Source organism: Anopheles coluzzii, chromosome 3 (genome assembly GCF_943734685.1).
Source record: "Anopheles coluzzii chromosome 3, AcolN3, whole genome shotgun sequence".
Lineage (NCBI taxonomy): Eukaryota > Metazoa > Arthropoda > Insecta > Diptera > Culicidae > Anopheles > Anopheles coluzzii.
In genome coordinates, this window is record NC_064671.1 from 758,709 (window position 1) to 782,317 (window position 23,609).

The 23,609-nt window shown below is 48.2% G+C and overlaps 4 protein-coding genes and 1 long non-coding RNA gene across 6 annotated transcripts; 2 read left to right on the plus strand and 3 right to left on the minus strand.

The window, feature by feature from the left end:
• Positions 1-569: 569 nt before the first annotated feature.
• LOC120957497 (uncharacterized) lies at positions 570-5,820 on the minus strand. Its single transcript, XM_040379727.2, has 5 exons — positions 5,591-5,820; positions 3,977-4,101; positions 2,149-2,593; positions 1,225-2,079; positions 570-1,150 (listed from the first exon to the last, which is right to left on the minus strand). Exons 2-5 carry the CDS (start codon positions 4,072-4,074, stop codon positions 917-919), a joined length of 1,632 nt encoding a protein of 543 aa, XP_040235661.2. The 5' UTR covers positions 4,075-4,101; positions 5,591-5,820; the 3' UTR covers positions 570-916.
• A 1,698-nt stretch (positions 5,821-7,518) lies between these two features.
• LOC120959012 (DNA-directed RNA polymerase, mitochondrial) lies at positions 7,519-12,760 on the plus strand. Its single transcript, XM_040382128.2, has 7 exons — positions 7,519-7,795; positions 8,097-8,225; positions 8,288-9,582; positions 9,653-11,132; positions 11,206-11,966; positions 12,042-12,133; positions 12,202-12,760. Exons 1-7 carry the CDS (start codon positions 7,624-7,626, stop codon positions 12,329-12,331), a joined length of 4,059 nt encoding a protein of 1,352 aa, XP_040238062.2. The 5' UTR covers positions 7,519-7,623; the 3' UTR covers positions 12,332-12,760.
• Positions 12,761-12,814: 54 nt separating this feature from the next.
• On the minus strand, positions 12,815-15,248 carry LOC120959013 (SET domain-containing protein SmydA-8). Of its 2 annotated transcripts, XM_040382130.2 has the most exons (4): positions 14,341-15,248; positions 13,719-13,945; positions 13,038-13,639; positions 12,815-12,971 (listed from the first exon to the last, which is right to left on the minus strand). In XM_040382130.2, exons 1-3 carry the CDS (start codon positions 15,021-15,023, stop codon positions 13,047-13,049), a joined length of 1,503 nt encoding a protein of 500 aa, XP_040238064.2. In that variant the 5' UTR covers positions 15,024-15,248; the 3' UTR covers positions 12,815-12,971; positions 13,038-13,046. The 2 variants fall into 2 exon arrangements, with proteins under 2 accessions (XP_040238064.2, XP_040238063.2); XM_040382129.2 differs by having other exon boundaries at positions 12,815-13,639; positions 14,341-15,247.
• Positions 15,249-16,656: 1,408 nt separating this feature from the next.
• On the minus strand, positions 16,657-22,623 carry LOC120959014 (NADH dehydrogenase [ubiquinone] 1 beta subcomplex subunit 10). Its single transcript, XM_040382131.2, has 5 exons — positions 22,528-22,623; positions 22,354-22,460; positions 21,947-22,082; positions 17,069-17,208; positions 16,657-16,992 (listed from the first exon to the last, which is right to left on the minus strand). Exons 2-5 carry the CDS (start codon positions 22,439-22,441, stop codon positions 16,850-16,852), a joined length of 507 nt encoding a protein of 168 aa, XP_040238065.1. The 5' UTR covers positions 22,442-22,460; positions 22,528-22,623; the 3' UTR covers positions 16,657-16,849.
• Positions 17,215-22,037, plus strand: LOC125907533 (uncharacterized). Its single transcript, XR_007452746.1, has 2 exons — positions 17,215-20,688; positions 20,797-22,037. It is a non-coding gene; the product is annotated as an uncharacterized LOC125907533 (long non-coding RNA).
• Positions 22,624-23,609: the final 986 nt, after the last annotated feature.

Genomic DNA, 23,609 nt, shown 5'->3' on the forward strand with positions numbered 1-23,609 from the left:
GCATGTTATCCGTTCCCTACAGATACATGGGTGGCCAGTGTGGTTAAGAGTGGCGTAGTGTGGTACCCCACTCGGTGTCTTTTCCAGGTGAAAGCAATTTTAAGTGCAAAGTCAATATTGTACCTTCATTTTTGCAAACGATTTCATTCTTGCCATCTTTGCTTGCTGGTAGGGATAGAACCATTAACGAAGCATGTCGGTACCGTGCTGATGTCGAGGGACGGATGTAGAAGGTATGGAAAGTCAGGTTTAAGATTGCATAAAGATTTATTGATCGGATTTTTCTGCAAAGTTCTTGCTTCACTTTCAATGTAATGGAATAGAAAACAAATTATTTGCATTCTTAAATAAAAAAAGAAATAAAAAGGATACGAGGATGAAAGTGAACGAACGTCATCGAATGCGTATCGCGGATTGCATACACAGCGGCGGTAAGTGCATGCGGATTGCCTTCACATAGGCGTAATGTTCGAATGCCGAGAATGTCGATTTTGAATGTCGACTTGAAATCAGCGTTTGAACTCAAACTTTTCGTTCTTTCTCTAACAACAAAAATGAACTAAATTCAATTGTACAATTATGAGCTAATGCAGCATTTCCACGCTTTATTGTGCATCATCGTTGGCAATACATTGAGATTTACCAGTCTGCCTTATTGTACCAACTCTAATTCCCTCTCAACATTAAGCATACCAGCACAGTCGTTATTTCTATAAAATCTAGTAAGTAAATTCAGCAAATAAAAAAAATGGAGAAAGGCAATTCACCGAATCTGCTTCGCGCATACGCGCACATCTCCAGAGGTACGCTAAAAGCTTAATCCTACGCACTACTGCTGTGTGTGATTTTGTGTTTCTTTTGGTACTAGACAATACTTCCGCAGCCGTCCTGGAACTGGAGCCGAGTCAGGAGCAGCTTACTTTGTAGTTTCGTTGCCCAAATCATCGATCACTTCTTCGGACGAGATTCGGTGCGGTCCTGGACCTCGGACACGGTTGCTTACCTCCGCAAAGCTGCCCTTAATCTCATCCAGCGCTTTGCCGAGACCGAGCTTGATTTGGTTGAATTCCTGCGTTACCATCGAGAGTCGGCCCAGGAGGTAGTTCAGGTTGGAGTCCACTTCCGTCATACGGTTGGTAATGAGGGAGACCTGCAGTCGAAAGAAAAATGCACATTTTGAGAAACAGATCAGATTGCTCTGGCAAAACTTGATCTCACACTTACCTTGCCCTCCATACTGTCCATTGTGTTGAGTGTACCGTTGACATAGGTTTCCGTTTGCTCCTGGAGACGATCCAAGGCTTGCTTGCTGGACGAGATCTCCTGGTACATGATACCGATCTGACGCCACACCTGGCTGATCTCCGTCTCAATCTTTGAGCTGAGGTTCGTGAGGGCACCGTTGTGATTGTCCAGAATCGTAGCATCGATGGCATCGAAACGCTTCGAAATGGTCGTATTGAGACTGCCCGAGTTAGCCTTAACCACGTCACCAACCTCACGCATGATCTGCATTATACCGAAGTCCATGCCGCGCTTGGCATCCAGAATGTCCTCACCAGCCTTCAACAAGAACACCGACAAATGGGACATGGTTTCGTTCATGGAGTTAAACTGATCCTTGGCCGTGTTGTGGAACGCTTCCGCCGTGGTCAACTCTTCTGTCAGCGTCTTCAATATGTCGTCCACGGATGATTGCAGCACCTCGTTGTTCTCCTTGATGCGGGTGGCCGTCTTCGTGAAGCTCTTATCCGATGCGGTCAGCACCTCCAGACGCATATCGTTGATCGCTTCCAGGGTTTCGTTGACCAGGCCTTGGATGAACTGCTTGTCCGGCAGCGAAGATGCATCCTTGCTTAGCGAATTACTGCTCGAACTGTCCGATGCCATCGAGTTGCTCAAATCTTCCAGACGGCGCAGTACCTTGTCCTCAAACTCCACGTTTTGCGTTGCAATGACTGGACTGGTGAGGTAGAACTGAGACAGCTTCTCTTCCATCTTGGAGATGATCTCGTCCGCCGAGGAAAGCTTTGAGTTGACCAGTTTTTCCGTCTCCTTCAGCAATTGCCGATTGACATCCTGGGAAATGGAAAGACAAAGTAAACGATCATTTTTTGGAACAAGCGAACAAGATTATCGATGGTTTACCTCCGTGGCATCACGATCGCTCTTCAGCTCGGCCAACTCCCGTCGCAGCTCCCGTACGGTAGCTGCCACTTCGTCCAGCTTGCTTGCTACACTTTCATCGTCCTCGTCTCGTACCGATCCGTTTGGTTCCCGTGGAGCCATCTCCGTCAGTCCCTTTAGAATGCCTGCCAGAGACACGTCGACCTCCTTTTGCTGCTGGGCGAATGTAGCAATCTTGTCACCGTGCTGTAGCAGAGCGGTCTCAATCTCCCCAGTGCGTCCCTCCAAACGACTGATCATGCCCGGCAGCGGATCCAAAGCGCGCAGATTCTTCTGCACCGTGATCAAGCTCTTCTTAACCTGCTCGGCATGGGCTCGTTCACGTTGCTCGTGGCGCTCCAGCTTGTTGTCGAGCGTGTTGTAGGAGTGGACCAGCGACAGGATGGCATCTCGGATCTCTTGGTTACTGTGTGCGATGATCGTACGAGCATGTGAAATGTTACTCATTTTGTAGTAAACTTTCACACTGGTGTTAATGTTATTATTATCGTTCAAAATAAACACTATTGTTCAGAAACATTTGGCACTAATCCAACTAAGCTAATGCCAATTCAAACGTCGTGAACGGTAAACATCTGTTGTTGATCGATGGTTGGCTTTAAACAAGACATTACAAGTATTATTTATCCAATCGTATGTGAGTGATAACTCGACTTACGTTTTAAACGTACGGCGCAAATGTTTCCAAATATTTAAACTCAGCTCGATCGATAGACAACTAACGCGCCGTCCAAATGGAACGCTCCAAACTCCAAACGATCGCCTTCCTGTTTACGGCTGGCAACAAAGAGACATGCACCGGGCAAACCTTTCTCGCTCAATAAACATCACTCTACGCGAGACGTAAATCAGTGCAAAATGCAGTAAATATAGCAACCGGCCATCAGCGACCTCAAAAACCATCCCGAAAAGGTTCCGTCTCCGGTCGTAAACGGGCATGGTGCGCACCAGCGGCATTGTGTCTTCTTGCGGTACGCAATGCATCCCATGCACTGCGTAAAACCCCGTACGCTAGATACGCGTGAAAATAGGCAAAGCAAAAAACGCACTCAATCAAGGCGTGAAAGATGCATGTGCAAATGGAAAAAGGGCACCGCCGTTCTGGTTTCGCCAGATGCACCGACTCATCGCGCGTTTCCAGATGCAAGACGATCTCGTACGGCGCGCGCAAACCCATAACACCCAAACACGATCGCTCGGAAAATGTCTGCATCAGTCAGTGTACAGGCAGCAGTAACAGCAAGCCAACCATGGCGGTTCTGACGTTTTCGGGGTTAAGTTCCACCAATTATGATCAATTATGGTAACAAATGGCCGCTGTGCCGGCACTTTGGCTGCCTGCGCGGTATTCGTTATCGATTAACGCGTTCGGTCGGTCTGTTGCGTCGGCTGCGCGTCGTCCGCGAGGCCTGACTTTCTTTGGGCCGCGACCGCGAACAGAGAGGTTATTCTATCGTTCGGGTTCATTGCCATCCGATGATAGTGAAACCGAGAGTGAGCTGTGCGCGGTGGCTGGTGGGCCAGTTAACTGGTGGGGTCAACTACACGCCAAGACATTGAAATTGACCCTTCCCGCTCGGTCCGAAGGCTCTGAGACAGTGCGTTTGATTGTTTGAGCTGCCAGGGCCAAGAAGGAACCAGGTCATTAGCACGGGCTCGCTTAAGAAAGGGACTTCTTTTTGGCTGTTTTTTTTGGTTGTTCGAGCCAATACAAAAGGGTTCAGTGTAGCCAATTTTTTGGCACAAAAAAGACTCTTCGTAAAACGCAACATAAGGTCCATGTACTTACGTAACTTCGGTGGCAGGGTGGGCCGCACCAGCAGCGCGGTAGGACACGGTGCTTAGGGCCAGCAAGATCAGCCAGCAGAACTGAGTCGTCATCGTCATCGGGTGTACGGGATACTGACGGCAATGCTGCAAATGGAATGGACGAGGGAGAAGAACAATTTCATTTCCATTAAAGACTTTTACACCCGCTTAGCGTGTTTATCCATGGCGGATCGTGTGGGGAGATTGCATCGAGTGCTTAATGCATGTCATCTGGCACAAGTGTGAAGGACTTCGAGGACGTCGAAGCAGTACAGTGGAAGAAGAAAGAATCGAAGAAAGGAACCCAACATTGTTGAGGAAGCAAATGGAACGTATGTGGTGTTCGTTTAATTTCGTTTTCAACCGACAGACGATAGCGGAAAGGCGATCGAGACGATTTTGTCGTCCAATCAATAGTTTTACGATAACAGTCCGTTTTTAAAACAATGTAACTCTGCTTCTAGGAAGTCTACATGCTCTATTTATGCAATGAGTGGCGTCACCACAGCCCTAATGCCCGATGCCCGCTGATTAGCGTAGACGCCGCACGGACACAGAACATTCTTCGTTTCCTTGTTGATGTTTGCTGCTTCGAGCCGGATCGGGCCGCTCGAGAGCTTTGTTTGTAGTCGGCTTTTTAGCTTCAATGCGTATGATGATAAATTGGTTTTAAATTATTCAACATTTGCAATCGATGCCTCGGACGATTGCTTGCTGTTTCCCCACCGAGTGTCCCTATCAACCGATGAGCTACACTCGTGCCTGATTGATGGCTGTCGCGTAGTGTCTATCGCGTTTTATTAACGTTTTAATTTAATCGTGAAATATTGAACCCCATAGCGATCCTACTGGCAATGCAAAATCGCTCCCTTTCTCACAGTCAAGGTGTACATAAATCAGAACTTTATGAAAGAAAGTTCGCCATTCTGACCTTCTGAGGGATCTGGTTTTCGATGCTACCGGTCTCTATCGTCCTCTCCTCTCAAGCGTCGGTTTCTTGACTCACTCCATTTCAACTGATAATCGATGTGCGGTTTGTTTAACCTAATGTGCTTCGAACTTAGGCCGTGTACAAAGCCACACACGGACAGGGAAAAAACCCCAAAGAAAACACTTGATCTCATAAATAAATCCATTAACGACGGCAGGCACAAGCGTTTGGCGGCAAAAATTTGATTTCATCTCATAAACAATCTCAACAAGACTGTGAGTAAGAAGGGGCATATGGTGTCCGATCGTGGCTGAACAGCGCCCAGAATCGTTTCCATTGATAATTCGAAACGTTTCCCATTCTAATCACGCCAAGCTCTTGTGTGAGTTATGGTAGCTGGTTCGACGTAAATGTCTGTCTGTTTAGTTTTCTAATGGGATTACTTTTCTTTTTCTCTTCGGGATAAAACATGACCCCCTGCACAAGCTGAAAGACACTTGATCCTAGAGACACATATGCACACACAAGTGCTGACAGAGAATACAAGACCCGGATCGTATTTCTTCTGCATTGCATTGCCCACTTGGAAGGGAACGTTACCAGCAATGGTCGCTTCGGTTGGTCCATCACTTTAAAGCTAATTGATATTTGAATAATAAAAACCTTTAAACAAAGATCACTTCCTGTGGTGATCCTCCTTCGCTGTGTCTTTAGATGAGACTTCACACGCTTATACTAGATAAGGCTCTGATCACACTCTGATGCACACTCTGCCACTGCAGCACAACACCTCGAATCGATCAAGACACGTCTGGACCCCGAGCCCAAGAGGCGAGCGATCCGATCGTAACGGAAAACGGCAACTGAATGAACGAAGAATGTTGCCGGTTAGTGTGCGAGACTTACGCGTACGCATCGCGCAGTTCTTTGTGCCCGCGATCATCTCCCACGAGACGAGTTTACTCTGTCTTTCTCCCGCTCTTACACTTACATTTTCTCTGGCCAATGTTTGAGAATGTAGCGTTACATGCTGGGCGGAAATAGAGGGTGGCCATATGTTAGTATGGACAGAGACAGAGAGAGAGAGAGAGAGAGAGAGAGAGAGAGAGAGAGTATGTGTGTGTCCTCTTGTGTCCATTTGCTGTTTGATCTTTGGCTGACATGTGTGAGTCGGTATGAAACATGGGAGGAAGAAGGGCGAAGGATGGAAAGGATGCATCGATCTTCTCGTCATTCAGAGATCATTGCAACTGCATGTCCAGGGGCCGGAAACAATAGCAAGTTTTTAAATGTAAATGCAAATTTTCCACTCACCAGCCATTCAACAGATGATTGTTGGATTTGTTCTGGTGCTGATCGTTAATGCAAGTTTAATGCATTGCACTGCACTGTAACATGAGTTGCTTGTTGCTAGAACGTGACGGTATCAGCTTCTCACGATCGCGACCACTACTTGCAGGCTATTAATGAGCCCGTCCCAGCGCAGAAGGGCATGATTCGACGTCGTCGGGGGCAGATTTTACACCGCCGTTTGTGGTCCGACCCGACCCGCATAGACGAACGCAACGAGCTTTGTTTACTTGAAAACCCTCCCTCGACGATGGATTTTACGGCTTTTATATCCCTACACTGCACATCATGGGATGTGCATCTGTGTCCGAAGGAAAACACATGTGCACCTCTTGCTGGAATTAGTGAGAGACGAGGTGAAGAAAGATCGGGATTGAGACGCCTCAGAGTGGAAGATGTTAGCGGGTGTGATCCTTCCTTCTGTGTGTTGATGAAGAAGTAGCCAACACCACATTTGCTGTAATCGATTCTGGAGAATTGATCGTATCAGGGAGTGTGCTGGGGTGTAGGGGATGATGATGTTTATGTAGCCTTGTGTGGATGTGATGACCCTTTTCGGTGGTTTTATGCTTTTGCGATGGGCAATTGAAGATGCATCGTTAGAGTTTAGTTTAGTTTAGTTGGTGCGCCCTTAAGAATTACTAGATCGACTCAGTGTTCATTAGTTGTGCTGTAGATTTAACGGCAATACCACGTGGTCGTCCCACTGTACTTTTTTCTACTCATCATAATGCAGGAAACTTACCAATCAACTTAGTATTGGTTTTCTTTCTTTTTCCTCATGGGTCTGATATTCGTGCTGAATTGTTACTTAAACTGCATATTTTTTAAATCAATGGTTCATGGTTTTTTTTCCATTCCAATTGGTACGAAACGGTACAACTTCTCGATGGGATAGTATAGTTTCTCCGTCGCGCCAGCCAGCGTGGCCAGAAATACCAATTTATCTGTATTCCTACCGATATGCCTACCGATTCACAAATACAATTTTCAGATCAGTAGTTCAGAAAGGCCTCATTCGTGTGACCGCTATGAACCAAATCTAATCCATCTCTTGGAAATAAATAAAGCATGTAATTTATCGTGCCGATTAGCAGCCTCCCCCCCCCCACCGCTCAACACTTCCAAACATACCGAAAACTACCGACGAAATCTGAAACTCCTGCCAAAAACGACCGATAAAATTTGAATTCTCCTACAGAAAACTGCCAAAAAATCTGGCCGCACTGGCCGCGACTTCACAACACCGCGTTGACAGCCCGTTTGTTTACGTTCTTTTCGTTGGTCTCGTGCTCGCCCCGATGGTTGCGCTCGGCGGCGAATTTCCGTGACTTTGGCTGGTAAAAATGTTCCGAATGCTTAATTTGCGCAGTCTAGCACAAAGCAAGAACCGGCTGCTCGCTCACAAAAGTGGAATCGTGCGTGTGGACGCCACCAGCAGCGTAGTGTACTGCCCGTTCCGAAAAGTGTCCCATTTATGTAATCGGGAGCGAGTGCACAGTCTACTCATTGCACGAGGTACGTACCGTGCCCGCAAGGGAAGAGAAAGTGAAGAAATGTGTCGGTGGGGGCCAGTTTTGGTCTCGGTTTCCAGAAGAATCTACCTTCCCAAGGTGCAAAGGATTATTACATCATCGCCAGGAAAACATGTGCTTGCGCGATATTGCGTTTTTATTTTACGCCGCGCGAAAGCGTGCAATTTGACAGATGCACACTCCCCCCACCCCACCCAGATTCGGCGCCTTTCAACCGTCGGAATTCGTGATGGTAAACAAAGTGACCTCAAACCGGCATTTTTTTGGTCTTATCTCGCTTTCAGACAGCACAGCCGTGAACACAAAACGCGTCCACTCGACCACGCCGTCGGCAGAGATTGTATCGACGCTCGGTGGCAAGAAGGCGAAGCGTAGGCGCTCCAATGACAACAAATTTACCGAACTTCTTGCAGGTAAGCATCGTGTACAGCAACCAGATTCTGTTTTCTAAACAAAACATCTTTCCCCTTTTTAGTAAAAGATGGCGAAACCAAAGAAACGAAAGCAACGGTCCAGAAGCTCAAGTCGAAAAAGCTGGCCAACTTTATACACGGCCAGATAGCGATTGAAGCCTGCTCCAGCAGCACACCGTTGTCCGCTTACTCTACAAACAGCAACGAACTACCTCAAACGAGTAAGACAAGCGCCACTCCTAGCCTTCCCGCAGATATGTCCCATTGGAACTTTGAGGAAACGCCCGTCATTTACATTGGCGGCGAGATGAAGGAGACGGACATATCCCCAGACGTGCTTTCGGAGATCATCGAAAGCGTGCAGGTGCTGAAGGAAATACACCAAAAACGGACACTTCGTGTGAGTGGAGCGCTAGCACCACACGACGAACTAGATCCGATACTCGAGGAAGAAGCCGGGCTGCTGGAATCAGAAGCGGGACTCGCCGAGGAAGCTGAGCTAGCCTTCGAGGATCCGGCAGATTTGGCTGGCACTGTGAATGCAGCCGGCAGCTCTAGGAAGACAAAGCGTGGAGATAAACACCAGCAGCAGAATCTTGATGGTTTGGAAAAGGGGAAAAAGTTTTGCTCAAAGTACTACAAAACCTCCGAGATAGAGAGTCTCGCCCGGCAGCGCAGTTTCCAGATGACACTGAACGCTTACCTGGACATCTGCATCACGACCGGCATGGTAAATCGGGCGTACGCAACCACGCTCAACTATCGCCACAAGCGCAAACGCCGGGAGTTTGACGTTGGCACGTACAATCAGCTGATTCATGCGTATGCCGGCAAAGGAAACTTTACGCGTGTGAAGGAAATTGTGCGCGTTATGGGCGAGGACACGATCGTAGCGAATGCACAAACGTACGCAGGTATACTGGAATGTCTGGGACGATTGGAACCGACGGAGGAGGTACTGCGGCAGGCGAAACTGTTCGTTGATGAGGCGCACCGAGCCGGATACTCCATGAACGCAATACTCGATCAGAGCAAATTTGCGTACGATCAGCGTGACGTGGTGTTGACGCTCTGTCGTCGATTGGAACCGGACTATTGCCCCGAGTATCGGGCACCGATTCTGACCTACAACAATCACCTGCTGAATGCACTAAACGCAAACGTGTTGCCAATTGGAAGACAACCCCCGGTGGACGAGATTTGCGCTGGATCGGAAATTATGACATCGAAAGCCGGCTTCCGGAGGGAGGAGCTGCAACAGATGGCTCAGCAGCAGGTGGATCTGGAATTGAGCGGATACTTGACGGTAAAAAGCATCGAAAAGTTTCCTCCACCAACGGAGCAAGTTATGCAGTATGTAAGTATTAGGAAGCATAAGATTTTTCCACGTATTTGTATACATTTTCCACCGTTTCTTCCACCGACAGCGCAAAGAACTGGAGGAATTGAAAAAGGTGTGGTCAAAGCAGATCGCAATGGCTTTCCACCGGGACTTTAACACCCTGAAAGCGATCACGGAAACCAAATCGTCCCGTACGATCAATCTATTTCCCTACCTGAAAGCCCTCTCGGTGTCACAGTACACGGAGATCCTACTCGACGAGGTACAGATGCTACTGGAAGGCTCGGACACATTCAGCTTTGTAATGTCACACCTGCACCGGGAGCTGGGCCGCAAAGTGGAGTCGCGCTACCACGTCGAGCAGAAGCGAATGAACGGAGTGCTGGGAAAGACGTGTGAAATCTATGATCGGTACACGGCCGCCCTGGCTGAGGGACGATCGAGTGACAATCCGAGGCAGCTGTGGCAGCGGTTGGTGCACGAAACACGCAGCTCCGGCCCTAGCATGGACATACAGAGCGTGGCGTGGCCCAAGGCGGCCGTGATGGGCGTGGGAAAGTTCCTGTACAACATTCTCAAGTGTGATTTAAAGATCAACGTGAACGCGACGAACAAAGCGAATCGCAAGGTGAAGCTTGTGCCGGCGTTTTATACGCTCTTCCGGTACGAGGCAAAGATGGCGAAGGAACAGATTAAACCGCACCCGGTGCTGATGAAGCTGTATAGGAAATCGCAGCCGGATACACTGAAGTTCGACGTAAATCTTGTCCCGATGCTGTGTCCGCCGCAGCCTTGGAGCACCCCCCGGAACGGTGGCTACATCCTGGCCGAGTCGGATCTCATTCGATTGCCCCATCAGGCGCACCAGCAGACGGAGCGTATCGATGACGCAGAGCCGCAGGATATGTATCCAACGCTCGATGCGCTGAACCAGCTGGCCAGCATACCGTGGGTCGTCAACGGGCAGATACTGGACGTGATCGTGGAGGTGTTTAACAACGGAGGCAACGCAAAGCTGGACGTACCGGAACCACCGTCCTCGTTGCCACCGGTCACCGAGACGGTCCCGCGGAGTGAGATGAGTGGGTACGAGAAGTATCATCTGCTACGAAAGCGTCTCTACCATCGGCGAAAGCAGGGCGACATGTATAGCTTGTGGTGCGATGCGCTGTACCGTCTCTCGCTGGCGAGTCACTATCGGGATAAGGTGTTCTGGTTGCCGCAGAACATTGACTTCCGGGGCCGGGTGTATCCGATTCCGCCCCATCTAAACCATCTCGGGCACGATCTCGCCCGCTGTCTGTTGGTATTTCATCAGAAGAAACCACTCGGGCCGGATGGTTTCCGATGGCTGAAGCTTCACTGCATTAATCTGACGGGGCTGAAGAAGCGTGACTCGGTGGAGGAGAGGCTACGGTACGCGGATGAGATAATGGACGACATACTGGACTCGGCCGATCGACCGCTGACGGGGCGAATGTGGTGGAGCAACTCGGACGAACCGTGGCAAACGCTCTCCTGCTGCATGGAAATAGCGAAGGTGCATCGATGTGCCGATCCGGAAAGTATGTATTGGAGGAAGGAGTGGTGCAGCTCCAGGCAAGCAAGTAATTTCCCATTTTCTGGTACTTTTTGTAGAGTTTGAAAGTGGCTTCCCGATCCATCAGGATGGTTCCTGCAACGGATTGCAGCACTATGCCGCGCTGGGTCGCGACACGCCCGGTGCGATCAGTGTCAACCTGGCGCCGGCCGAGGTGCCCCAGGATGTGTACAGCGCAGTGGCGGCACTGGTCGAGGAAAACCGTGCCCGCGATGCGCAGAACAACGTGAAGGTGGCGGCCGTGCTGGACGGTTTCATCCGGCGCAAGGTGATCAAACAAACTGTGATGACGACGGTGTACGGCGTGACACGGTACGGCGCGCGGAAGCAGATCGCCCGCCAGCTCGAGTACATCGACGAGTTCCCGAAGGAGTGGATCTGGCCCGCCTCGAGCTATCTGACGGTGAAAACGTTCGATGCGCTGAGCGAGATGTTCACCTCGGCCAAGGAAATACAGGACTGGTTCACCGACTGTGCCCGGTTGATATCGGCCGTCTGTGCGCAGAACGTGGAGTGGGTGACGCCGCTCGGGCTGCCCGTCGTGCAGCCGTACAATCGGGCGGATCGACCGGTGGCCTCCAGCAAGTCCGCCCAGCTGCCGGAACACTTTGCGATGGATTCGTACGAGAAGCCCAACATCATGAAGCAGAAGAACGCGTTCCCGCCCAACTTTGTGCATTCGCTCGATTCGAGCCACATGATGCTGACGTCGCTGTACTGCGAGCGGGCCGGGCTGACGTTCATCTCCGTGCACGATTGCTACTGGACGCATGCCTGCACTGTTCCCACGATGAACCGGGTAAGGAGAATGGGGGTCTTGCTGGGCGATGTATGTATTCAGAAGTAATCAATTTCGTATTCCGATTGTGCACAGATTTGTCGCGAGCAGTTTGTAGCGCTGCACTCCGAACCGATTCTGGAGGATTTGTCCAAGTTTTTGGTACAGAAGTACAGCTACGATGAGAAGTAAGTGTTCGACAGGGCTTTAAAGATCGTTGGGTGCTCGATATTAATGCTCCACGTTTGTTTCTTAGTGAAATCAGCAACGATGGTTCGGTAATTGATCTCACCAAGCGCAAGCTGAACCGCATCCTGCAGCAGTGTCCCGATAAGGGCGACTTCGACCTACGCAAAGTGCTTGATTCGGTGTACTTCTTCAGCTAGAAAGCGATCACACGCGCCAAACTTAAAGGATTGGTCTAGTCAAGCCGGATCCCAAAAAGAATCCCAGCTCTCGTGCGGATGCGCGGTTCCGACACCGTGTGGTTCCCAGGATGCCCAGTATTCCTAAGCCTAATGTCCGTTCGCTTCCCGCGCATACTTATACTAGCCATTGATGGACCGGAAAGGTACACAAACGCACGGCCTCCTCTCCTGCCCCAGTGAGTTTGCCAGTTCAGCGAAGTAAGTTTATTTTAAAACTTGAATCAACCGTTGGACGCGCGAGGACAGTTTTTCAGCCGTTGACTATTGTCAACGCATGTGCTCGATAGGTTTAGTTGTTTGATTGGAGATTTTTGTTCGTCTACCCGTTAGATAGTGACGCAGCAAACCGTTTAAAGCCATAAAGAAGTGTCTTTTTTTAGGTAAAAAGGCTACCCTACTTCTATGAAACAATTTTGAAAGAAACGCGAGGCAAAGAAGTCGTCCTAAGCATCGATACATTTTCAGTTTATTGTTGTACATCAATTAAAACAGTTTAAAGACGGAAGTGACTGGAACGGAAACAATAGAGCAAAACTGTCCTCGGTGTAGCCGGTCGCACACGAGGACACACGATTAAAGCTAAAACACCTATAGACACCTAAAACACGTGCAAAGTACATCACAAATAGTATTTGAACTAACACCACGCCGGGCAAAAACAAACCTCATCAGGCTAATCGAGCGTTTCGATGCTTTGCCGCAGCTGGGCGAGCGACTGTTGCGCCACGTTCGCCAGTATGCCTTCCGGTGTGGCCGGATCCTCCCAGTCGAGGATCGCGCCGCACTCCTCCAGTATTTGGGCCGCCTCGTTGAGCTGCTGCTTGAGCGACTTGCCGTCCCGCTGGTCCTCGCCCCGCGCGAACGCCGACTGGGCGAGCATAATCAGCGGTGCGTGCAGCTCGTACAGTATCATTGCCCGGGCGCGCGATTTGCCCGGCTCGAACACGTCCAGCACCCGCAGGATGCTGCGGCACAGCTCCACCTTCCGCTCGAGCAGTACGTCCGGCAGCTCGGCCATCTCGTACCCGGGAATGCGCCCGTACAGCTCGATCAAGCTGTGCCGGATGGAGGTGTTGATGAAGTGCAGCGGGTGCAGCACGCTGCGGTACTTTTTGTACACGGTTTCGTACGCCTCGAGCCGGCCCGCCTCGTACTCGAAGCAGGCAAGCTCGTCGATTTCGTTGTGTATCGTCATGACGGCCTTCTGGACGGCGGCGCCGGACGTTTTGAACCCACACTGGCCACACTTCCATTCGGCATTCTCATCTAAAGAGCAGAAATACGTTACAAGCGAAGAACGGTTAGTGATACAGACCAGAGGACCTGGGGCGTGCCTGCTCCTTACCTAGTGGATCGGTGGAAGTGATCAATCCTCCGCTGCATTTGCTGCAAAGCAGTGTGCTAAAGTGTGTGCCCAGCTCGGTCGGATCGAGACACCGGGTACAGCGGCATGTGAAGAACTTGCTCGCCTTTAAGATCGATTGCCGCGCGACCGTACCGGTCAGTGTGTACGTGTAGGTCGTGTAGAGCTTGTCACCTTCCCTCACGTCCACTGCAACACGTGCCACCATCCTGCAACGAAACGGAGAAAAGAGGAACAGATTCTCACTCAACCAGCTCCGAAGAACGAAGATCGGGTGGAATTCCAAACAAACATTCCGCAAGCTCCGTTGCACCTTACGATCATCAAGCCGCATCAAGCCGCGTGTGATCGTGTGACTCCGAGCATGTTTCTCTCGCTCGCTCCCGAAAACGGTGTAAAATCTATTTTTATTGTAACCCTAAACCGCACCGGGTGCACCACAAAGCCGGCCGTTACTGTGTGCTCGCTCGAAGGTGGGAAGATGCTGCTCCCCGCAGGTCAGGGATCGAATGCTTCTTCGTGTCGAAACAATGTGTGTAAGGGGCGACCTGAATACGGACGGCTACGGCTACTACATTGTTGACGCTGATCGATGCACACTCACCTGAACCCATTGCTCGGATGAATCGAATGCACCACATTCGGCACACAGTTGTGCGCCATGATCGCCAGCTGCGGATACAGACCGCGGCAGCTGTACCCGCTCCCGGTACGGCCCTCGAACGCGTTCACGTCCAACAGTCCGATCGCTCGCTGCACCAACTCGGCCGAAAAGCGCTTGCCCAGCCCGCACGGACCGCGCAGAAACGCCACAATATTGTTCTCGTCCACCTTCCAGTTGGCGCCTTCGCGCCGTTCCGCGTCGTGATACTCCATCGGTTCGATCTCGCGCTTCCACCGTGCCTCGTCCGCTTCCTTCGCCAGCAGCACCCTGAGCGGCGTTATGCAATCGAGCTGTACACAGCCGGCGGTCGAGTCTTCCACCGGCCGGAATCGAACACCGTTCGCGGCAAACACCTCACACTCGCCCCGATGGTACACGAGCTCAGCGCCGCCGGCACTACAATCCTCGCACAGGGGCCAACCACACCGCGAGCAGCGGGGACCACCCTCACCACCGTCCACCGGGCAGCAACATTCCAGACAGAGCGGCGGACTGTCCAGCTTAGGCCCGACGGCGAACGGCGTCTCCTCGAACAGCAGCTCGCCCGCCTTCAGGTCGCGCGCGGCCACCCCGTACCGACCGAGCTCCGGACATTCCAGCACCTTGTAAGTACTGTCACCCATTTATTCTGTTTCTGTTCCCTTTTTTTTGTAACACAAACACAAGCAACACACACACGCACAAACACTTGCTAAGACCGCGTGGTTTTTCACCGACGGTAGTTTCCCGCTTGCTAACGAACGAATTAATGGCGCACTTCGGGCCCGGCGTGGTTGCATTTATAGATTTCGGGTGCTCGCTCGTCGCTAGCGGCCACTGCGGCACCCGAACGATCGGTCCGACCGGCACACACGGTGGGTGATGATAGTGGTAAACATTTGGGGGATTGTTGTTTCTTGATCTTAGAACCGAGGGAGATCTTCTGAAAAATTTGATAAACAAGTTAAAGTAAAGTGCGGCATGCAATGAGCGAGTTCTAAAGTAAATGATTAGGTTTCAAACATTAAAGAGAACGTTGTCGATCATTCAAACTCAATTAGAAATTGGGGCAAAAATCATGATTTTATCATTTTTATTTTGCTCCAATATCCATTTTATTGACCCTTTGGTCCAGCGATTCCTCCCATCGTGCAAACCAGCCGGGCAGGCAGCCGAGACACAACATGCTTTTCCGCCCGAACTGTCCATGTTCGGCACGGCGTTCGGGCATTTTGTGTTTGTTGTTTCGCGGTGCTATTTTCACTGCTTTCCCTTCACCCTTCACCCATTCGGCACCGTGGCACTGTGTCTAAGTGGCCGTTCGGTGGGTATTTTTAACCTGATCCAAAAACGATGCCGAGCCTCCACAACCAACCACCCGCGACCGGCCCGGCATCGAAGGGTGCATCGTTCGATTTGTCATTATTTGCAGTTTACCCCCCCACTGCTGCCGAGGGGATCTTTCCTTTGCAAACGCGAACGAAAGATTCTAGAGTAACCGAGAAAAGGTAGAATCCGTTCTAGAAAGTGGCCGAAAGCACACAAGTACATAGTTTACTAGCGTCCTTCACGACTACGCGTTAATACTGCTTGTTTGGGGTTGTTTTCTGTTGATGTTTGTGATGTCGCACAGAGGCTTTTTCCTGTGCAACATAACAAACAAACAACATGTCGATCAGTCGAGAACATCGAACGGGAACATCATGTCGTGTATCTATATGCTCTTTGCGTTCAAATGGAAAGTGGCCAAACAAGTGTTGGATGATGGTAATCTAATTTGACGATCCGAGGGCCAGAGTGTTCCACCATGCTTCCCCAACGATCCACCTGGGAGATGTGAGTCACTGGGGAGCAAGAATTTTCTTCCCGTCTGCGGTGCGTGCGTAACGCGAGAGTCGTACGCGCATGCGAACGCGTGCCGTTTCCGCGTACCGGGAAGGAAGACGGTAAATACACTCCCGAATACAAGGATGTTTGTGGAAAGCTCAGATTTTTAGGTTTTTGTAACTTATTTATCAGTTATTGTATTATTTTTATGGTAAAGTAATTCGAGGGCTACTGTATCATTTTAAATTAGTTAGTTCTACATTTGCATTGCATTTTCCTTACCAATTTTCCAATCAACCCAATCGCTCCTTCGCTGAATGCAATCTAGTACGCAATACGATCGCAATGCGAAACGTTGCATGCAATACTTGTACGCAAGTCAAATTTCCACGTTGAAGCAAGTTTCTCATTGTTTTTCAATCCAGTAACCGTATGGTAAGGGAAAATTGCTTCGTGTTTAGCTTTTTTTGTGTATTTACGGTTTGCTTTTATATATACACTCCAATTCAAACAAATTGTAAGCGCGACGAACTTCTTCCACTACTACGCGACGATCTCGAATCGGCCTCAGCAAACAGGAGAAACAGAGATGGTCGTTACGCTCTCTCCCCCCCCCCGCCGGTCTTCGTTAGCATACTTCTTTCTAGTGTTCACTGGCAACATCGCCCTCTCCGTCGACCGTTTTCATGCCGGTTCCGACCGGTCCGTGGCGTCTTTCCCAAATCATGCGATGCTTCTGCTTCATGTACGCCGTCTTTGCATTCGCATAACCACCGAGATCACCATCTGTGGGCGAAGGAAGGTAAACGAATAAATGAGCATTGTGAGATGTAAAAGAAACAAAAACATAAGCACTACTTACACTTGATGAACCAGTTCTCGGCCGCCTTTTCGTACGTGTCCAGCAGCGAACGGCACTTGCGCTCATGGTCCGGCTGCTCGTACAGCACGCAGTCCTCGAAGCGTTGGCGCAAAATGGCTAGAATTTCATTGTCGACCATCCTGTGTCAAGAGCGAGAAAAGGGGGACGAAAAACAAATAGAGTGAAAATATATTCTCATTTATCAAACCCGCAAATGTGGACAGGTTTCAATTACAAAATGGAGAAACGAAATGCACTTGTAAGTGCTTTATTTATTGCACATCTTAAACGGTCGTTTGCTGGTCTGTTTGGGGAGAATTGAAACAATTTCCCTAAATGGGTGCCGCATCATCCCCCGCGCGTGGTTCAAGTGGGTTGATGAGAGAAAATCGATCGATTGTTACTAGGGTTGCGTGAAACTGTCTGCTCACCGTACCAGACAGATAGTCACCACTAATGAACAAGATAAAGAATAAATGAAAACAAATTTCAAGGAATATCAATAATAATAAGCCCAACATCGTTTATTTTGACCATTTAGTGGATCAATTTCAATCAATGTTGATGCTAGGCTTAATGGGTGTGTATTTTTCGGAACAACACAACACAACATCATCCACATCACGTTCTCAATCAATCAATGGACGCGAGATTGGCACGAGCAGATTTATCAATTTGAATTGAACAGATACATCAGACGGAGGTAAACAAGCCGCCTCCATCCATTCCATTAGAAAAGAGTGTATTTAAGGTGTATTCAAGCTAATTAGCTGCGTTTGTGTGCCACTTTTTACAAACCACCAGGCTTCTCCATTGCGTCTACTAACAACACACTCCTTTGCCCCATTGTACAAGCCACCAGGCGGCTCCTTTCGCTCTTATTTTTCTCTAAATAGCACAGAAACAACCCCAAAAACAATAGTAACAAAAAACAGGAAACACTCCATTACTAACCCCAACAACAACGCGCTTAATAAGGTTGTCCCGCCGAAACACACGGTTCGCGGAGATATAAATATCTTTTATTTACATTGTGGCCAGCAAACAAATTCGCACACCGCACCACACACAAACCACCACCCGTTGTCGAAGCGATCATCGTGTGGTTGGAAAATGCATTTGTTTATGTGTTCCAGGCTTGCTCGACCGGCCTTTGCACTTTGCTCATCTGGAACAGGTTGGACATTTTGCTTCTCCCGCCCAGCGCGTTATGGAGACGTGTGTGTGTGTGCGTTTTTTGTTTTTAGTTGAAACAGCAAACTCTGGTAGCAATATATCGTGCAAAACTAATTCGAACCACGCGTGTATGGCAAAACGCGGCGACCATAAAATATGTGTTAGCCTTGTGTAGCAATTTCCAATAAAAAAAGGGGAAGCAGGTCTTCTCATCATTGTAAGACTACAGAGTTTATCATGATAATTAATATTGATTTTTTGAGTTGTCTCACGTTATACATTTTCGGAAAATTGGCCTCAAGTCAAACAAAATTACCCTTAGCTGACAAATGCTTTTTTTAAGTCCATTAACGACAAATGCTCATACGAAATAAGAATCGCCATGTTTTTGGTACGTTTATTGCTAAACCACGGTTTTTTTCCATTATTTAAAAACAAATTCACGATGAAACTTTCATCGCGAACATCGAAGGGTTGATCGTTAACCTTTTACGATGCGCTCTCGCTCAGCACACAACACACAACACCAATCACGGCAGACGCGAGGGCATCAAAGAACCAATTAATTAGAATATCTATAATCTGTCAACGGCAACCGATCACTTCATTGGTGTCGCGAGCTGTTGCAATGCGCCGATCAACGCTGAGGGGAGAGACTGGCGGACAATTTTGGCAATATTCACACACAGTCGAGCGATCAGAGAGTAAACATACACAAATAAACTGATGCTAGTACGGTGGGCGGCAGTGTCTGGCGTGGTTTTGGTTGTGAGGTGCGCAGGTGTCTGTCGTACCAGCTCGTAAGTTTACATTTGACTTCCCTCCCGCAAGCATCACGCACCCCTGCCCTGTCGCTTGCAAACATAAAACAGATGATCTTGACATTGTGTACGAAGGAGTATTTATGGAGTTTGGGCCGCACCTTTCCTATGTTGTTCGCGGGACGAAGGTTTTTGCGCGCGATCAACGCCTTCTTAAAGCGAGCTTTAAACACCTTCGATCGGTGAAATGGATTTCCGGTTGCGCTCATTGAACCGGCAGCAGAGATTTAGTACCTTTCAACCTGGCCACCACAACACGCGGGGCCAGAGCACTTGAGATTTCAAAGGCAATTGGAGGATCGTTTGCGCAAACCGAAACCGGTGAAATTGCACGATCATCAGCAAGGCCGCCCCCATCCCCCAAACGACGCGCGCGGTGGTATTGCTTTTTATAGCAATGGGAAAAGGGAAGACCACTAACGAACGGTACCAAAACGAACCCTTTGTGAGGATGCGCGTTATCGCCAATTAGCTTCTACCGAAGAAGGAAAGCCATAATCACCCTATAAATACGGGATCGGTAGTATTGAAGTAGTAAACCGCCCGAAGATCGGCGATCAACAAAGGGAGAAAGGTACAATGTCCGCAACGATGGGAATCGTTTTATCGTTTGTGAAAGTAAGAATCTTGTTTCGTGGAGCGTTTATTACGATGCTCGGTGCGCGCACATTGGCTCAACTTCCAATTTAAAAATGGTCACATAATATTAAGAACAATCCTATGAAATTACATTAAACATTGTCGATCTTATACAACAGTCAACAATCGAATAATTGTCCAAAATGGACGTTAATTTTCTTCTCTAAAACTCCATTCTGACCATTGCCACATGGCACACTTTCCTACAATGCACGCTTTCCCCAGACCATATCGATTGAGGCGATCTCGTATTGGCAGCGTATTGGCCATAATCGATTGAAAACTTCGTACCCACATACACACACACACACACACGATCAGCGAACAGCGCGCACCGAATACGGATCGGTCAGTCTTGCTTCTCGATTCCATCCAATCGCACACGACTCGTTTCGTCCCGGGATCGAACCGAACCGAAACCTTTACGCGGCACGTGCCTGCAACATCATACGACGACGTGTTTGATTTAGTGGCGTTGGCTTATCCAACTACCTTACCACACCCTCCTTTTATCCCTCCCAAGCAAACCACACAAGCCCGCCCCAGATACGATGGGAAACGCGCCCAACCCGAAACAATACACCAAGTACAGCAAAAACACGGCCGAGGTGCGGGTGAAAAAGTGCATACCGGTGCAACGGGGCATGTTCCGGCTGGGCACCGGCAACCTGTTCTACCTGATACTGATCAAAATCTTTACCATTCTCAACAACATTGTCAACAAATGTCTATAGTGTCTGGTGTGTGTGTGTGTGTGTGTGTCTTTGATTGCGCCGCGCCGTGTGTGTGCTTCGTCTTGTATCTGTTACTGTCTCGAGATTCATTCCGTTCCCCGTCCGTTCGATAGCGCATAGACGGACGCTGGATGCGGAAAGTCCCGCTGCTGTTGTGTCCAAAACGTCCCAAAGCTTCCTGTTTCATCACTCATGTAGTAGGGCAGGAGGGATGATGATCATGATGCGATCGCGGTGTGAACATGTTTTCGTACGTGACCAAACCACACACGAACCATCGCACACTGCTACCGTTTCCTGAACAGCTCATAAATATATTAATTTCCGCGTTTATTTTTATGGCCACCCATCTCAACAGTGACGAATCAGAGCTCATCAGCGATTAAAATGGAAAATGTGGCAGACAGAAAGGCAGAGAAGAAGGGCGAGGCAAATTATGATCGATGGCTAATGGATTGTGACTGGATGCACAGCCAGAATCAGAAATGCCAACTTGCTTACGTTCTCTCTCTGTCGCCCTGCGCGGCCATCACTGGTCCTGCTGTTACGGTCGAGCTGCTGGGGAGTACAGCGTACACGGCGCCGTACAAGTGTTTTTTTTTTTTTTCTGGGGGTTTAATGCTACATGTGGCGGCGCGAACGCCGTTCTCTCCGATACCACACAGCGGTTTGGCGTTATTTTCGGTGATGTTTACTTTAGCGGGTCTTGATTGAGCTAGACGAAAGATCGACGAAAGAACTACATGTGATTGCTTATTAGCATTATGTGTGTTATGTAAGGAATTTTCTACCAAATATACAAATTAAAATCGCTCTCCATTGTACGTCACGCGGTACGTGCAGGCGAATGCGCGTTGTTTGATATTTAATCTACGCCCACGTGTGCAGATGGTGCATCCGAAAAAGTCAATGGTGATTGCTTCTCAAAAAATGCAAATTAAAAAACGGGAACACAGGGAATATTCTGAGATATTGGCTCGCAATAAAAAATTTTCACTTGGCGATTGATCGATGTAGAACTGGCTAATTGAATGATCAAATGATAGGATAAATGCCACCAAGAAGCCGACAGAACTGACAGGAATGCGCTATTCAAACAGTCTCAATCGATTGTTGTACTTTAGACTGAGTTTTTTTTAAATCCCCTTTTACTCGTGGATTTCATCATTAATGGGATCATTCTATCTATTCTGTTACCAGCTGAAACTCTGTTAACTCTGTCCGGAAAGGCAAATGAATTAGCCAGCTTGGGAAAACAGGTAATCTGAATGTGTCCTATGTTCTGGCTGACTGTTTGACCATCAATGCGATAGGAGAGAATATTCACACGCCCAATTTTGCATTGCAAAGGTGTGAACATTTCTTTCGTACCGACAGTACCTGTCACTGTTATTGCTTTGCATGGTTCTGGAAGGTCGACCTTAGTATGAAATCTCTTTTCAAATATCCAGCTCCACTAGAATCTCTTTCCTCACACACCAATATTCAATCATACACACTGCACTTACTTGTCGCGCTTAAACTGTTGGTTCGCCTCGAAAATGCAGACCGCATCGTCGGTGTAGCACTGGTCGATGGAGGGTACACGGCGGAACTTCTGGTGATACCACGGGTACGTTTGCCGGTTAGGTTCGACGATTTTCTCTGCAAAGAAAGGCAAAGGTTTGTTCAGTTGTTTTGAAGACGTTAGTCGGTTTGTCGGCGTCCGATGGCTGGAGGTTAGAGGGAATTATGTAATGGACTTTTCGCATGCCATACTACCGCACATTATGTTGCATTTTCGACCTCATTGTATCGTATTTTTACATATTTGAACTGACTTAGCTGTTTGGAATGCTCAGTTGAAACGATAGTCGTGCTATTTATCGTTATTAGCCGGAGAAACAATATTTTTATCCTTGTTCTACGTACTCACCCCGGAACCAAGTTACGGGTCCATCGATGGTGGCTTGAACAGCGTTCAGGAAGCTGTCGAGCGGATTGCGAGCTGGAGCCTCCGGCATTTTGATTGATCAGCAAATCCTACAAAAAAGGAAGATCCGCACAGTTAGTAAAGCACGATAATTTAAGCGAAATTTGCAAAACATACACCAGATAACCAAAATACCGAAAAATCCGTAGTGCTTTGACGGCTCGATGTGCAGACGAGCTGTCAAAGTTCGGCTTTCTTCGTGAAATGTCACTTGACGCTACCAGTGAAAAAGCTATACAAATACGATGCCAAACAATTTAAATTCGGTGTATGGTGCGGAAATACAACCGTTACATTTTGGTTTTCCGGTTATTGATGATATTTAGCGATTATTGAACACTGCTTTAATAATACTTATTTCAGACGTCAATTCAGATCGAGTACTTGTTATCTCATCCAACGGGCTCGCTTTATCAATTGATGATTTGAAGAAGCATTTTTACTACTTAGCTCCTCAAAAGGATAAGCATTAGAAGTAAAATAAAAAAAAGAATGAAATTGAAAGTCATATAGTTTTGATAAATGTTGTTTTTACTATCATATGAGAATTGTTTCTTTATTTCATTGCAATTACACCATTCTTACTCAAGCAGATGTCATATGTTATCTTTGTCAAAGTGTTTAAAGGGTAGCAAAGTAGTAGTGGTAGTAGTAGTAGTAGCAGCTATAATTACTGCATAACGATACAAACACGTTTCCGTAAAAACTATCTGACTCAATGTGCTCCTCTCTCCTACCTGTAGCATCATTTAAATCCCAATGCTAAATACTCTCGTCCGTCCTTTGTTTGAGGAGTTTTGACGAATGAAATACAAATTCTTCAATTCTACTGCTACAGTACGGTTTTCTGCGTCTTTAGGATGACTTTCTTAAAGTTTTACTATTTGGTGCAAACGACCATTTGTACATTTTCATATCGAGTTGGTGAGTGAAACATCGAAAAATAACCAAAAAAAAACAAACATATAATCATACCACAACATTGCCTACACGTGTGATCGACACATTTAAATTGCTTTGCAAATGTAAATTAATACACGTAGATCGGTCGCAAAATCACAGCAACTAAAAAGCGAAATTTAATTTTCGAAAACATTGAAATATACACAGCTTTGCGTTAGCTTTATAAGCTTAGCAGCTTTGCGTTACGTTTTGCCAATATTGTGATGCACCACCGCCACATGCGAAACCGTTCTTTT

What these genes read in the sequence shown, in the direction of transcription:
- LOC120957497 (XM_040379727.2), bottom strand. Translation starts at nt 4,074, where the DNA reads ATGACGATGACGACTCAGTTCTGCTGGCTGATCTTGCTGGCCCTAAGC. An exon ending in GCGATCGTGATGCCACGGAG is followed by an intron (nt 2,080 to 2,148) that starts GTAAACCATCGA and finishes TCCATTTCCCAG; the next exon opens with GATGTCAATCGGCAATTGCT. An exon ending in TGGACAGTATGGAGGGCAAG is followed by an intron (nt 1,151 to 1,224) that starts GTAAGTGTGAGA and finishes TTTCGACTGCAG; the next exon opens with GTCTCCCTCATTACCAACCG.
- LOC120959012 (XM_040382128.2), top strand. Translation starts at nt 7,624, where the DNA reads ATGTTCCGAATGCTTAATTTGCGCAGTCTAGCACAAAGCAAGAACCGG. An exon ending in CGGAGCAAGTTATGCAGTAT is followed by an intron (nt 9,583 to 9,652) that starts GTAAGTATTAGG and finishes TTCCACCGACAG; the next exon opens with CGCAAAGAACTGGAGGAATT. An exon ending in AAGTACAGCTACGATGAGAA is followed by an intron (nt 12,134 to 12,201) that starts GTAAGTGTTCGA and finishes TTTGTTTCTTAG; the next exon opens with TGAAATCAGCAACGATGGTT.
- LOC120959013 (XM_040382130.2), bottom strand. Translation starts at nt 15,023, where the DNA reads ATGGGTGACAGTACTTACAAGGTGCTGGAATGTCCGGAGCTCGGTCGG. An exon ending in CATCCGAGCAATGGGTTCAG is followed by an intron (nt 13,946 to 14,340) that starts GTGAGTGTGCAT and finishes GTTTCGTTGCAG; the next exon opens with GATGGTGGCACGTGTTGCAG. An exon ending in CACTTCCACCGATCCACTAG is followed by an intron (nt 13,640 to 13,718) that starts GTAAGGAGCAGG and finishes TCTGCTCTTTAG; the next exon opens with ATGAGAATGCCGAATGGAAG.
- LOC120959014 (XM_040382131.2), bottom strand. Translation starts at nt 22,441, where the DNA reads ATGCCGGAGGCTCCAGCTCGCAATCCGCTCGACAGCTTCCTGAACGCT. An exon ending in CAACAGTTTAAGCGCGACAA is followed by an intron (nt 17,209 to 21,946) that starts GTAAGTGCAGTG and finishes CTCTTGACACAG; the next exon opens with GATGGTCGACAATGAAATTC. An exon ending in CGAGAACTGGTTCATCAAGT is followed by an intron (nt 16,993 to 17,068) that starts GTAAGTAGTGCT and finishes CTTCGCCCACAG; the next exon opens with ATGGTGATCTCGGTGGTTAT.